Below are 13,149 nucleotides of genomic sequence, written 5' to 3'. Positions count from 1 at the left end.
GGGGGGAGTTTCACATAATATAAACCAGTGTTAAAGTCAATTGGAAACAGATCAAAAGGGGCAGCTAATAACTGGCAAAGGTAAGGATGTTTTTGAAATTCTTCTTATCTAAGTATCTCCATGGACTTTGGAGTTGCAAGAGAGCAAGGAAGCAAGACTACCAAGGACTACTAAATAGGACTACAGAGATTCCTACACAGGTTGTTTCAGTGGGGCTTACTCCCAGGAAAGCGTTTTTAGGATTGCACTGTTCATTATCCAGTCTAATTTTTTAAAGTGATGCCAGGGCACTAGGAATTCTCCACTGGTCTCTCTCTTTTTTATTTCCAACTTTGGTACAGAGCATGGGTCATGCACGATTGGCTATAATTCAGTTCCTTCCATCTTCTGCTCTACTTTTCCAATCCGCATTGCAACAAAGCAATCATCATGGGATCATATGTATGACTGTATCACAATTCTTTTTGTACAGTGTTTTACTCATACGCATTAAAGTGCTCCAAATAAAAGGAATCTTAATGTGATTGTGCTCACAAGTTATCAAGATGTTTCTTGTGTATGTTTTACCAATACACAGGAACACATATGTGCATCAGTTAAACTCCTTACAAAAAGAATCATGACTAGGCAGTTTAAACTGTCTTTCCTTCCAGGATCAGCTTCCCCAGGCGCCCTGTGGCTTGCAGGGGACCTGGGGAACCTGAGGAGGAAGGCAGAGGGGGGAGGCAGTTTAAACTGCCTTCCCTCCCAGGATTGGCTTCCCCAGGCGCCCTGCAGCTTGTGGGCTGCCTGGGGAACCTGAGGGAAGGAAGGCCGTTTAAACTGCCTTCCCTCCCAGGATCGGCTGCGGGGTACCTGGGGATGGCAAGGGAGAACTGAAACTGACCATTGCCTTTCATCCCCAATTCAGCGCTCCAAATAAAAGCCAAATAAGATAGGCTTTTATTCGAGAGCATCTTATTGGCAGCCGAATCAGATGAGAGAATCTGATTCAGCTTAACTAATTCATCTTAACTAATGTTCAGTTTAGCAAAGCCGAATGCACACCCCCTAATCATGACCATCATGGGATGAAGGAAATGAAGCAGGTTTGATATCGGTGAATGGAGCTCAGATAAAAGATTGAGTACAAGGGCTTTGGGGAAAACCCTCCATCATCTATTAATCTGAGAGTCCTCCTGACATCTCTGCAGTTGAACTGTGTTTAAAGTGCTACATTTTATCTGACATTTGCCTGCACTAAAGATAGCTAATTGGCTATAAAACATAGTACATGCTGACTGATGACAAGCTGTCAATGAAAGTGCTTCTTCTTGAAATTACCAGTACACTCTGAATGAATAACTGGGATACAGCTAAAGTAATAATAAATAAAATAGGTGATGCATGCATCCAGTAGCACCTTAAAGACTAACAAAATTTGTGGCAGAGTATGAGCTTTTGTGAGTCACCACTCATTTCTTCAGATATCTTCAGATATTCTTCAGCTTTCTTCAGGTATCTGAAGAAGTGAGCAGTGACTCACGAAAGCTCACACTCTGCCACAAATTTTGTTAGTCTTTAAGTTGCTACTGGACTCTTGCTCTTTTCTATGGCTACAGACAGACTAACATGGCTGTCTTGATAGGTGATGCATATAAGCCCCAACACAACTTATCTACAAAATTAAAAGGATAAATTTCATAAAAATAGAAACAAAAGTATTTTTTCAACTAATGGGAGAAAATTATCTGTTCAATTAACCAGGGCAAGGATGAAATATGTTTTTTACCAATCAAAACACTATTTGGATTCTATAAGGTTACCTAAGATAGTATATGATTAAGAAATGTGATATTCTAAATTAGGGTGATATACAAAAAGACTGAAGGGTTTAAGCATTGTGGGAAGCCAGGACTGTGGGGGGGAGGGGAAAAAGAAAGGATGTATACGAAAATGATATATAGTATTGAGCGTGTTGTTATATCCTGAATAATAAAAAAAATTGTGCAAAAAAACAACAACACACTATTTAGATTCTCCTGCACAGAGTCTACTGGTAAATGCAAAAACAAAGCTCAAGATAAAATGACAAACTGGACCACCCAAACTAGTCTTCTAACAGAGTGACATTGTGGGAACTCCAAACAAAACAACCAAGACCAGAAGTACAGACAATCTGATAGACAAAGATCTAGTTTTCAAAGGCAGGTACCAGATAAAGTACTGGTCAGGCAGGTCAAGGAGACCATAGATGTGGTTGCAGTGGGGTCAAGCAGACCATGTTTCAGGGGTACAAAGACTGAGAGCCTGGCAGGTAGAGCTTTACACCATAACCAAAACTGCCTTTTTGTAGCATTTTAGCAATTGAAATATGCTTATTACACAGCAAGGAAGGAATGGAAAGCTGCATGCTCCAATTTTAGAAATTCTCCTCATTAAACTGGAATTCAGAACAATGAAAGAATAGAATGGGGGAAACTGGCTCATCTCCAACAAATTTGAATTCATTTCTCCCCAAAGGGCTGTTGTATTTTTCCAATGGCTTCAGCATAATCAGGTACTCAAAGGCATTGATATTAACTACTGTGTAGTTTTCCAACATATGTAGTCATTCAGCTTTTAAAGTGGGGGGAATATTTACAACAAAAATGGGACAGACTGGCCTACTTTTCACAAGTGTGAGATGACAGCCAGACTGGTAACATCCTGGTATAGAGGGAGTGACGTTAATTACTTTAATGATCGTGATAAAAGAGGTGTTGGTATTGAAGAATACCACCTTGACTATGCTAGCATCAGACAGCTAATCATTTTGCTTTGTTTCAGACCATAGTTTGTGTGCCCTACACTGCCAGTGGAGATGGTGTGATTTCTGCTGAAGATGTTCTTCCTGAAGCCAATCCTGTTCCTCCAGTCTATGGCAATGTGGCTCCCTTTCCTTGAAAGAGGCTTAGTTGGGAACCAAAGCGAGAAGTTATAGGGAATGTCATGCCAGAAATTTTAGCAATGGAACAATTTCAGAAGTAAAACATTCTCAACTCTTTCCATTTTTGCAGATATATCCATTCTCAAAGACTATACTTTGAATAGAATATTCAGTTAGTTTAACTGATTTAAAAGGCACAGACCAGATGGGTAAGCGGGTTGTCCTTAATCTCAAACGGACCTCTGGAAGACATAGCCATAGCTCCCAATCCCCATCTTCACCCCACAGCAGTGTTTGCACTGACTTGAAGAAGATGTTCAGCAAGGTAATCCTATTCCTCCAAATTATCTACAGTGTAGACTGGGGCAGTGCATACATTATTACAAAACTCCAGGTGATTGGATCACCCAGCAAACCAGGGAGCCACTTGAGGGAGTCCTGAGGGATATATATTCTAATCCAGCCTCTTGTATGCAATGCTCCCTCTAAGCTGTGGAGTCTTGTGAGCAAAAATTCTATTTTGTGAGCTACTTGCACTAAAGTTGTGAGTGAGCGATTTGGCTACTGCATAAATCAGTTTGCTCTGGAGCCGTCCTTCCTGAGCTAAAAAAAAAATGTGTGAGCTGGAGACGAAAAAACTGTGAGCTGGTTCACACCAACTCAGCTTAGAGCGAACACTGCTTGTGTGCATTCTTCAGAATAGGAGAGGGTCCGAGGGTTGCCAGATCAAACCTCTGATCTGGCGAGGGGCTCCCGGGTCCTTGTTGGGATCTTCTGCCCCACACGCAAAGCAAAACTCTATGTTTTTTGCCCTCAAAACTGGAGCGTCACCCCCCAACATTGGCAACATGATGACATCGCTACTGACATGGGAGGGGGCGGTTCAGGGGTGGGGCTTTCCCTGCTGGCCAGCTGGCTGGAGGATTGGAGCCCCCGAAATCAGGGGAACACCTGACCAGGGGACCCCTTGAGGGTCCCATTGGGATGAAATTCTTTTCTATATATTCTGTATGTGCCAGATTATTGAAGTATTTAAGACACAAATATTATGAGATGATGAGATATATAAGTCCTCAGTTATGCTCAGTTATATCATTTGTAGGGATGGACATGAACTGGGAAAACGTGGTTCAGTTCATGGTTTGTGGTATGCCTGGTTCACAAACCACAAACTTTTAGGGGCTAAACTGCTTCAGTTCATATTTATTTATTTATTTATTTATTTATTCAGGTATTTCTACCCCGCCCTACCCCGCGAGCGGGCTCAGCAATACAAACCATTGAAGGTATGGCATGGAACCTTAGGGCAGTAAAAGCCCTTCTCAGCTCCAAAGTAGTTAGTTTCTCAAGATATACAGTCCTACAATGGTCTCTTTTGAAGATCTTATACAAGGGGGCTGTACGGCATTGGCAACATGATGACATCACTACTGACATGGGAGGGGGCTGTTCAGGGGTGGGGCTTTCCCTGCTGGCCAGCTGGCTGGAGGATTGGAGCCCCCGAAATCAGGGGAACACCTGACCAGAGGACCCCTTGAGGGTCCCATTGGGACGAAATTCTTTTCTATATATTCTGTATGTGCCAGATTATTGAAGTGTTTAAGACACAAATATTATGAGATGATGAGATATATAATTCCTCAGTTATGCTCAGTTATATCATTTGTAGGGATGGACATGAACTGGGAAAACGTGGTTCAGTTCATGGTTTGTGGTATGCCTGGTTCACAAACCACAAACTTTTAGGGGCTTAAACTGCTTCAGTTCATGAGGTTTGTGATGCTGTAGAACAGCCCTCAGGTATGCCAGGGACACCAAACTCACAGGGGATCTTTGGCTGACTCTCCTCTACCTGCCTGCCATGTTTGGTGTGGATTGGATAACGGGGTCCAAGTTACAGCCCTCCAAAGAAGGTGCCTCCATCCTCCATTGTTTCCAATGGAGGAAAAAATAGCAAACAAACAAACAAACCAGCAAGGACAATAGAAGCCGAGCAGAACAGAATCAACATCTCAGAGAATCTCTGCAGTAGAAACTGAAGGGGGGGGGTCATTTTTGCAACCTCAGCAGAACCAGTGCAATGTGTTCAAGCAGAACCAGTGGCACTTTGGCAGTGCAAACCCAACAGGACTAAGGTCAAACCACAGAATTTCTGCAGTAGAAACTGAAGGTAGGGGGGCAAGCCTAGCAGAACCAATGCAATGTACTAGTGCCCAGCAGAGCCCGGTGCAATTGTGGCAATGCCAGCTCAGCACAGAATCACACTCCAAGCAAGGGGAGTTGCATGCCCTGTAGAACCAGTGCAATGTATTAGTGCCTAGCAGAACCCAATGTCAATGTGGCAGTGCCAGCTCAACAGGACTGATACCACGCACAGAATCACAATCGAAGTGGTGATGGTAGTGAAAGCCCAGCAGAACCAGTGCAATATACTAGTGCCCAGCAGAACCCAGTGTCAATGTGGCAATGGCAGCTCAATCACAATCCAAGCAAGGGGTTCATTTTTGCAAGCCCAGCAGAACCAGTACAATGTACAGAGTGCCCAGCAGAACCCAGTGCCACTGGCATCGCAAGTTTAAAAGGACTGATCTCAAAGCACAGAGTTACAAATCCAAGCAAGGGGGGTAGGATTTTGCAATCTCTGTGCAAGAAAATGGGAAATTAACACAAGGGAACCTGGGCAAAGGTGGGGGGGATACCTTTTGAAAATGACATGACTAGTTTGAAACTGACAATGGTGTTCTAAGGCTGGAGACTTCTGCCTCCCACCCTGTTGCTTTGTGGTTTGGTAAACATTTTATTTGAGCGGAGACAGTCTGTCTGGAAATGTATCCATTCTCAAACTGGGAGGAACCTCCACAAACTGCTTGAAAGATTGTGGAAGGTTTGTGCCAGTTGGCCTGTCACAAACTTCTCACAAAGCACGAACCAGTCAAAATTCATCACAAACTTTAGCCAGTTCATGCACATCCCTAGTAATTTGTTAGACATTGTAAAAAATACAGACACCACTGATTTTAAAATCTTTTGGCAGCCACTAAAGTCTGTATTTTTTTATTTGGGAGGGACAGCTGAAGCTCCTCCTTAATTCCCGAGTAATGAAAATAAAGAGTACCACTTGTTGATGAGTCCCAATGAAACTTCCTATCAGTAAAAGGAGGAGTGATTTTCAGTGACCCCCCCAACTCCTGCTTGCTCCTTAGTTTGCTCCTGCCCCCCAGCAGCAACAGCATGTTGTTGTTGTTCAGTCGCACAGTTGAGTCCGACTCTTTGTGACCCCATGGACCACATCACGCCAGGCCCTCCTGTCTTCCACTGTCCTCTGGAGTTTGCTTAATTTCATGTTCATTGCATCAATAACACAGTCTAACCATCTCATCCATTGCCATCCCCTTCTTCTTTTACCTTCAGTCTTTCCCAGCATCAGGGTTTTCTCCAATGAGTGCTCCCTTCTCATTTGGTGGCCAAAGCTTCAGCTTCAGTCTCTGGCCTTCCAGGGAACAGTCAGGATTGATTTATTTTAGGATTGACTGACTTGGTCTCCTTGCAGTCCAAGGAGCTCTCAAGAATATTCTCCAGCACCATAGTTCAAAAGAATCTGTTCTTCAGCACTCGGCCTTCCTTATGGTCCAACTTTCACAGCCATAAATCACTACTGGGAATACCATTGCTTTGACCATATGGACTTTGTTCTCAGGGTGATGTCTATACTTTTTTTAATGCAACAGCATATAGGGAAGATCAAAGCTTTTTCCGTTGATGGAAGTTTCTTCTATTAGCAGAAAAGTATGCTGGAATCCAGCCTTCCTTTGGAACAAGTTTATTGTCATAAGAAAGTTAATTATGCCATCAAATATATATTATTTGCAATGTTTTGGAAAAACAAATTTTAAAATAATTTTTGTTTTATGTATTTTATGTTATATTGTAATCTTTTGCTCTCCCTCTTTATTTATCCTATATATATATATAAAAGTCCAAAAGTGCAATGACCATGAAATTGAGCAAATTTCAGAGGACGACGGAAGACAGGAGGGTCTGGCGGGATCTGGTTCATGGGGTCGTGAAGAGTTGGACTCGACTGTGCAACTGAACAACAACAACAAATATATAAAAGGCAAGCCAGGCTGGCGATGAATCACCTACTCTCCCACTGGCCACTGGGGAAGCTGCCTTGGTGTCCTATTGGCCTGTCCTACCTGCTCCTCCATTCTTACACCCCCACTTTTGACGCATTGCACCTTGGGAGTTGTAGTTCTCAGCTGGCCTTATTGCAAACATAGCAAAGGAAACTAGAACTACAACTCTCAAGTTGGGAGTCCCAAGAGGCCATGGGGCATTAGCAGGAAGTCAGTTAAACTGTTAATCAGTTAAAGTGTTTAACAGGAACACTTTAAACAGGAAGCAGATTTGGAATTGAAAGGGGTTGGGGGGAAAGGGAAGGCCTGGACATCTCTCTGAATTACTACAGACTACAGAGATCAGTCCCCATGGAGAAAATGGTTGCTTTGGAGGGTGAGCTCTGTGGCATTATACCTCACTGAAGTTCTTCAACAAACCTGGCCCTCCCCTTAGTATTGCCAACCTCCAGGCAGCACCTGGAGATCTCCAAGATCAGCTCTCCTGGAGAAAATGCCTGCTTTGACCAGTGGACTCTATGGCATTATACCCTACTGAGGTCCCTCCCCACCCCAAACCCTTCCCTCCCCAGGCTCTACCCCTCAAATCTACAGGTATTTCCCAACCCAGAGTTGGGAACCCTATAACTGGCTACAGAACCACTTTCCAGACCCTTGGAACCCAGAAGACATGGCACAGGAAGTGGTGCTTTTCTACCTTAGCTGCCACTGCATAGCCCCAAGTCAACACAAGTCAGGAGTGGAGGGAACCATATCTATTATCATGTGGCTCTCCTCCCATACTATCCACCTGGGGCAGTAAAATGACTTGAGACAGCCCTGCCTTATAGCTAAGCATAAGGAAATAAACATGGCTTGCCTCCCTCCGTTTTCCCCTTCCCTCTGCTGCCCCACCAGCCACAGCCGGGACACTCACCTGGAGCCTCTTTCTAGAGCTCGTCGTATTTCTTCCCACAACAGGCCTAGTTAATAAATAAAAGTATTGAGATTCCGCAAGAGGCATTCCTCCTTTTCTCACACATAGGATGGAATCTGTCTTCCAACAAGATGTTTGCTGAGTCACATGCACAGATATTACTTGGAAGCAGAAGAAGAAGAAGAAGAAGAAGAAGAAGAAGAAGAAGAAAGAATGCCCCCCCAATTGATTTATTTATATTTATGCGGAGGAACATTGATTACATCCATTACTCAATTCACAATTCAATACTAAGAAGGCTTCAGAGGACGCATTGTTCCCTCTACAGGTGAAGTAAGATGGAATTAGTTAAAATTATTTAATAGGGTGATCAAAGCAGTCTGGATTTCAAAATTCAACCAGAACACAAATTGAAATGGATTAAGGTAATCCATTTAAGGGCACTGTATCACTTCCAGGCACCTGGATTTGAATTGTATTACAGTTTTGGAAACCTTGCTCCACAAGCCAGCATGTGGGACTTGGATCTGAGAGACCAAAGTTTGAATCCCTACTCTGCTGCAGAGGCTCGCTGGTGACTTGGGCCAGCCACTCACTGTCATCCTAACCTACCTTACTAGGCTATTGTGAGAATAAAATGGAGAATGTTGTAAGCCACTGTGAGTTCCCATTAGAGAGATAAGATTGGGTATAAATGATGTTTAAATAAATAAATGCAACCTTGGTACTGAACTAAGGTAACCACAGTCAGCAGAGTCATGCAATGGTTTTTCAAAGAAGTCTGGCTATTGCCTCCTGAAATGGACTATAGATCCCCCTCCCCCACAGTGATGCATTGATTTCTAAAGTGACCAGACCAGAGACTCACTAATGGCTCACTGTTACTAAGAAGGCTTCAGAGGACACATTGTTCCCTCTACAGGTGAAGTAAGTTGGAACTTATCTAGACAACTGTGATTTGCAGGTGAAATTAGTTGCATTCATTCCAACTTGGACACTGGTTAAGTTTGGTGTAGTGGTTAAGTGCACGGACTCTAATCTGTGAGAATCGGGTTTGATTCCCCACTCCTCCACATGCACCTGGCTGGATGACCTTGGGTCAGTCACAAGCTCTGGCACAGCTGTCCTTGAAAAATAGCAGTTTCTGTCAAGAGCTCTCTCAGCCCCACCCACCTCACAGGGTGTCTGTTGTGGGGAGGGGAAGGGAAGGAGATTGTGAGCCGCTCTGAGACACCTTTGGGTAGTGAAGGTAAATCCAATCTCTTCTTCTTCTTCTCTTCTGTGATGCTGCAGTACCAGTGTGTACCTGCTAAATGCCTTTCAAAAAGGCCCAGTGGACTATTGATGGTTCCAGGGTGTGGCATAACAGCCCCAATCAGACCTGCCAGCCCTGTTCCATCCTGCCTTTCTAGGCATCTGGGCACCAGTGGCCATCCAAGGTCTCCTCCTGGCATGTGTCACCCACCCGGTTGTCCCAACACTCAAAAGGGCTTTTCTCTCCCTCTGTCTACTCAACTACTGCCATCACCTGGCCATTGTAGGAACTGCCTATGGTGATGGCCAGGGCTCCCAGCTTCCCTTCCTTGTACTGCTATTCTAGAGACCCGTGGTATACCTACCTGCCCAGCAACTGGTTACCTGGGGATAACTTGTGCCACCACTGCTGCGGGAATAGCCACTTGCCAATGGAGTGCCCCTCCTCTTCTCCAGGTGCGCCTTTGAACATAATGTGTCCAAAACAGTGGAGGCCTATATGGCAAAAAGAAGTGCTACGGTGGTCCCAGAGGGTTTGCATTACCTCGAAGCCTCTCTTCAGGGCTGCAGTCCTCCACGTGGCAGTGGCCACCTTCAGCAGACCCCAGGTGAGAGCTCCGCTTGCCTCAAGGGGATCAGCACAAAATAGACCCTCCTGTTCATACCAAGTAGTTTTATCATTTCTGTTTGCCCACCCTTGTGGGGGGGGGGGAGTGTCAAAGAAGTCCTTCCTGAAGTCTCCAGGAAGAAACACTTCTAACAATGTAAACCTCCAGATTCTGTTCCCTGCACGATGTCACCTTTCTAGATGGGGACAGGAAGCTTGAACTGGGGCTGCCAGGTCCAAATGAGAAGCCAGCGGGGGGGGGGGCTTACCAGGACGCTCTGGGAGAGGGGAGGGAGGGAAGAAGCACGTCGGTGACATCGGGGGCAATGCTCTGGTTTTTGGGCAGAATTGAAGCTAATTCTAAAATAGAGTTTTGTCCAAAAACCAGAGCATCACCACCACCACCACCCCCAGTGTCACCATCACTTCTGGGTGATGTAGGCACATCACATTTAGGGCGGTAACTCTCCCCCACTGGCCACCTGCCTGGCACCAAGGGGGGAGCACTGGAAACCAGGGGATCCCCCATGGGTGTGTGTGTGTGGGGGGGAGACCTGGCAACCCTAGCTTGAACATCCCTTTGTCTCTCACTAGACCGATTAGCATTTCTAAAATGGTGGTTGAGGTGAGACCGGAAAGCACTTGAATTGACTCTCTCCCACACACACACACACCGCCTGTTCTCTGCCAAGTGAGGAAAAAACTTTTTAAAACTCAACGTGAAGGTTTTGCTCAGTTCAAACCCCCAAAGGCAAAAAAAATCTTTCTCTTCACATCACACCTCCCAAGTTGTTTTTTAGTTTCTCACATTAAATTTTATTCTGCTTGCAACAGAAATCAATGGTCCATGACAAATTGAAAAAGAAACAAAGGTACTAATTTAAACCTGTCTAAAAATTCTTATTCTGGTTGTATTATAGCTGAATTGTGGTTCTTAATTTGTTATCAGTTTTTTAAGAACACCTTGGTTTATATTTAATTTTTACTGTAATACAGAGAACCAGTTTGGAACACAAGTGCAAGTAAATACAGTGAAACACTGTTGAGAGGTTTAAATATGACACGGCATTTAAGAAGAATCCTAGGGAAGAAATAAGTCTGTTTGCATGTGGGAAAGTGGTTTTTAGATTAGTGCATTCTCAGTAACACCATGTGGTCTGAACAACTCTGACTGTACAGTGCAAGTATCCCTCTCACTTTAGATTGAGGGAAGTCACTGCTTGTACCCTGTAAGTTGGTAAAATGTTTAGGGAGACACGTTTATTTGTTACATGTATTGCTAGCATTTTAGTCCTGTCCTTCTTCTAAGGAGCACAGGGAAACACGCATGGTTCTCTCTCCTGTGTTATTTTCAAAAAGGCTCTGTGAGGTAGGTTAGGTTGAGAGAGAGTGGCTGGTTGCACGACATTAGGGTGATGGTGTGGTCTTCCCCTCTCCCACCCCTAGCATGGCCATTCGCTACCATTCCTCTGTACCCCACACCACAGCCTTTGACAGTGCTGGTTGCTCCTGGTGCAGCAGTATTGTACAAAGCAGCTATGTTGGTGCTATGCTAATACTCAAAAGTTGTCGCAATAATTGTTGCTTCTCCTGAATTGCTTTGGAAGATGGTGCTGCTCCTGTTTGGGGTTTTATCCTCTTACCTCTGGCATCCTTGAGCATGGGTCTCTGGGGACATCAGTGAGTAAACACATGAAGTACCTGTGGCCCTTTCTGAACTTTTTTTTAAAAAAGGCAACCTTGGAAGCTGTACATTTCCCAATAAGGCAGAGTAGCGGGGGGGGGGGGGGCTGGACATAGGAAGAATGGGTTGTGTAGGGGAGAGTTAAACATTCCCCCGTGCTGTAGCTGTGGTCCAAATTAGGGCTGCACACAACCATTTACAACAAAGCCCACACAGACCCAGCCCCTCTGAGAGCCTGTCTTTGAGCATATTGTCTGCTTTGATCTTCCTGTAATCCAAGCAAGATGATGTCTGTAGAGTGAAACATTATCTGACCACACATTTTGTGCACTTCATAAACAGACCACGAATGAGGTTGTGGCTTTATCACAGTGTTCCATCCAGCACTGTTGAAGTTACCTGACAGCAGTCAGACATCACAGGGAAATGCAGTTAAGGGGAAATGCACAAAGCCCCAGGAACCTGGCTGAAGTCTGTAAATTAAAAAAGGAATAGGCTGGACACTGTTGCTTCTGGAGGTGGAAAAATTAATTATATCTTGAAAATTAAAAAAAAATGCACATCTTTAATAATCACACAATGAATCACAGCCAAAATATTGTGCAGCTTTTCAAACAGAAACCTTTCAAAAATTCCTACAGTCACCTGTGGATCTGCACGTAGTAGAGCAAAAGGAAGTTAGAAGTTTGTCGCGTGGGCTGCAGGGAGGGAAAGAGCAGAGGTACATCCTAACCAGCGATACCACCTGGCTGAGTATTTGGGTCCCCCCCCCTCTTGCTCAGCTTAGACAGGGCCAGAAGTTTGACACACACACACCCTCTCCTTGGGAGTGAGCGGAAGCCGATTAGTTTGAGGCCCAGGCCTTTGGAAGAGGCAGCATGTGAGTCCAGGTCCAGGACCAGCCCAAGACACGGCTTGCTGCTTTGTTCGTGTTTGCTGGTTTATGGATATCATGGCGTTCTTTAGTCGTAAACCCTTTGGGGAAAGCAGGATACAAATGCTCAAATAAATGAATGAATCCTTACATAGCAGTGTCTTCCATCGTGTGCTTTATAATACGGGAAATGGCACTTTCTTGCTATTCATGAGGCCCCCTGTTCTCTGCTGTGTAAATGAGGAATGCTCCATGTACATGTGACGGAACAGTCCTGTTCTGACCTGCAGGCCCTGTCCCTCACTGCCCTCCAAGGCATCTGGGCTCCAGTGGATGCCCAAGGGCTCCACCTGACATAGGCCACTCACCTGGAGGGGCTCCCCACCCCCGTTCAACCACTGCCACCACCTGGCCTTTGTAGGAGTTGCCCACTGCGAAGGCCAGGACTCCCCGCTTCCTTGCCCTGTTCTGAGACCTCGCTTCTGTGTCTCCTGCTATCCAGTGTCTGGTTACCGTGGGGGCAGCTTATTGTCGTGTATACAGCTTAGGGAGGAGCATTTTACCAACTGACTGCCCCCCCGCACTTGTTTTTAAAGTGCCATGCCTAAAATGGAGGAGTAAGGTGGTTCAGAGAGCTGCTACCAGCATTAGAAGTTATAAAACATTTATTAAAAACAAAATGTCCACAAGTATACTTTCAGCACAACACCAGATCCAACAAGGGATTCAAAAGAACAGGGTAAAATGCAATTCCTCAGTACCCCTCT

General features: G+C 44.8%; 1 protein-coding gene across 1 annotated transcript in view; it reads left to right on the top strand.

Annotated features, from left to right (window-relative positions):
- Positions 1 to 12,741, top strand: part of LOC107114978 (membrane-spanning 4-domains subfamily A member 8-like) — a 48,223-nt gene extending 35,482 nt beyond the window's left edge. Inside the window, exon 7 of the mRNA XM_015416584.1 lies at positions 12,673 to 12,741. Coding sequence (XP_015272070.1) covers positions 12,673 to 12,741 — 69 coding nt within the window. The remainder of the gene's footprint in view (positions 1 to 12,672) is intronic.
- The last annotated feature ends 408 nt before the right edge of the window (positions 12,742 to 13,149 follow it).

The sequence above is a fragment of the Gekko japonicus genome, unplaced genomic scaffold (assembly GCF_001447785.1).
Source record: "Gekko japonicus isolate JY-2015 unplaced genomic scaffold, Gekko_japonicus_V1.1 scaffold4038, whole genome shotgun sequence".
NCBI classification, from domain to species: Eukaryota; Metazoa; Chordata; class Lepidosauria; order Squamata; family Gekkonidae; genus Gekko; species Gekko japonicus.
The sequence above is the reverse complement of the archived record's forward strand: the minus strand, read 5'-3'. Positions and strand labels throughout refer to the sequence as shown.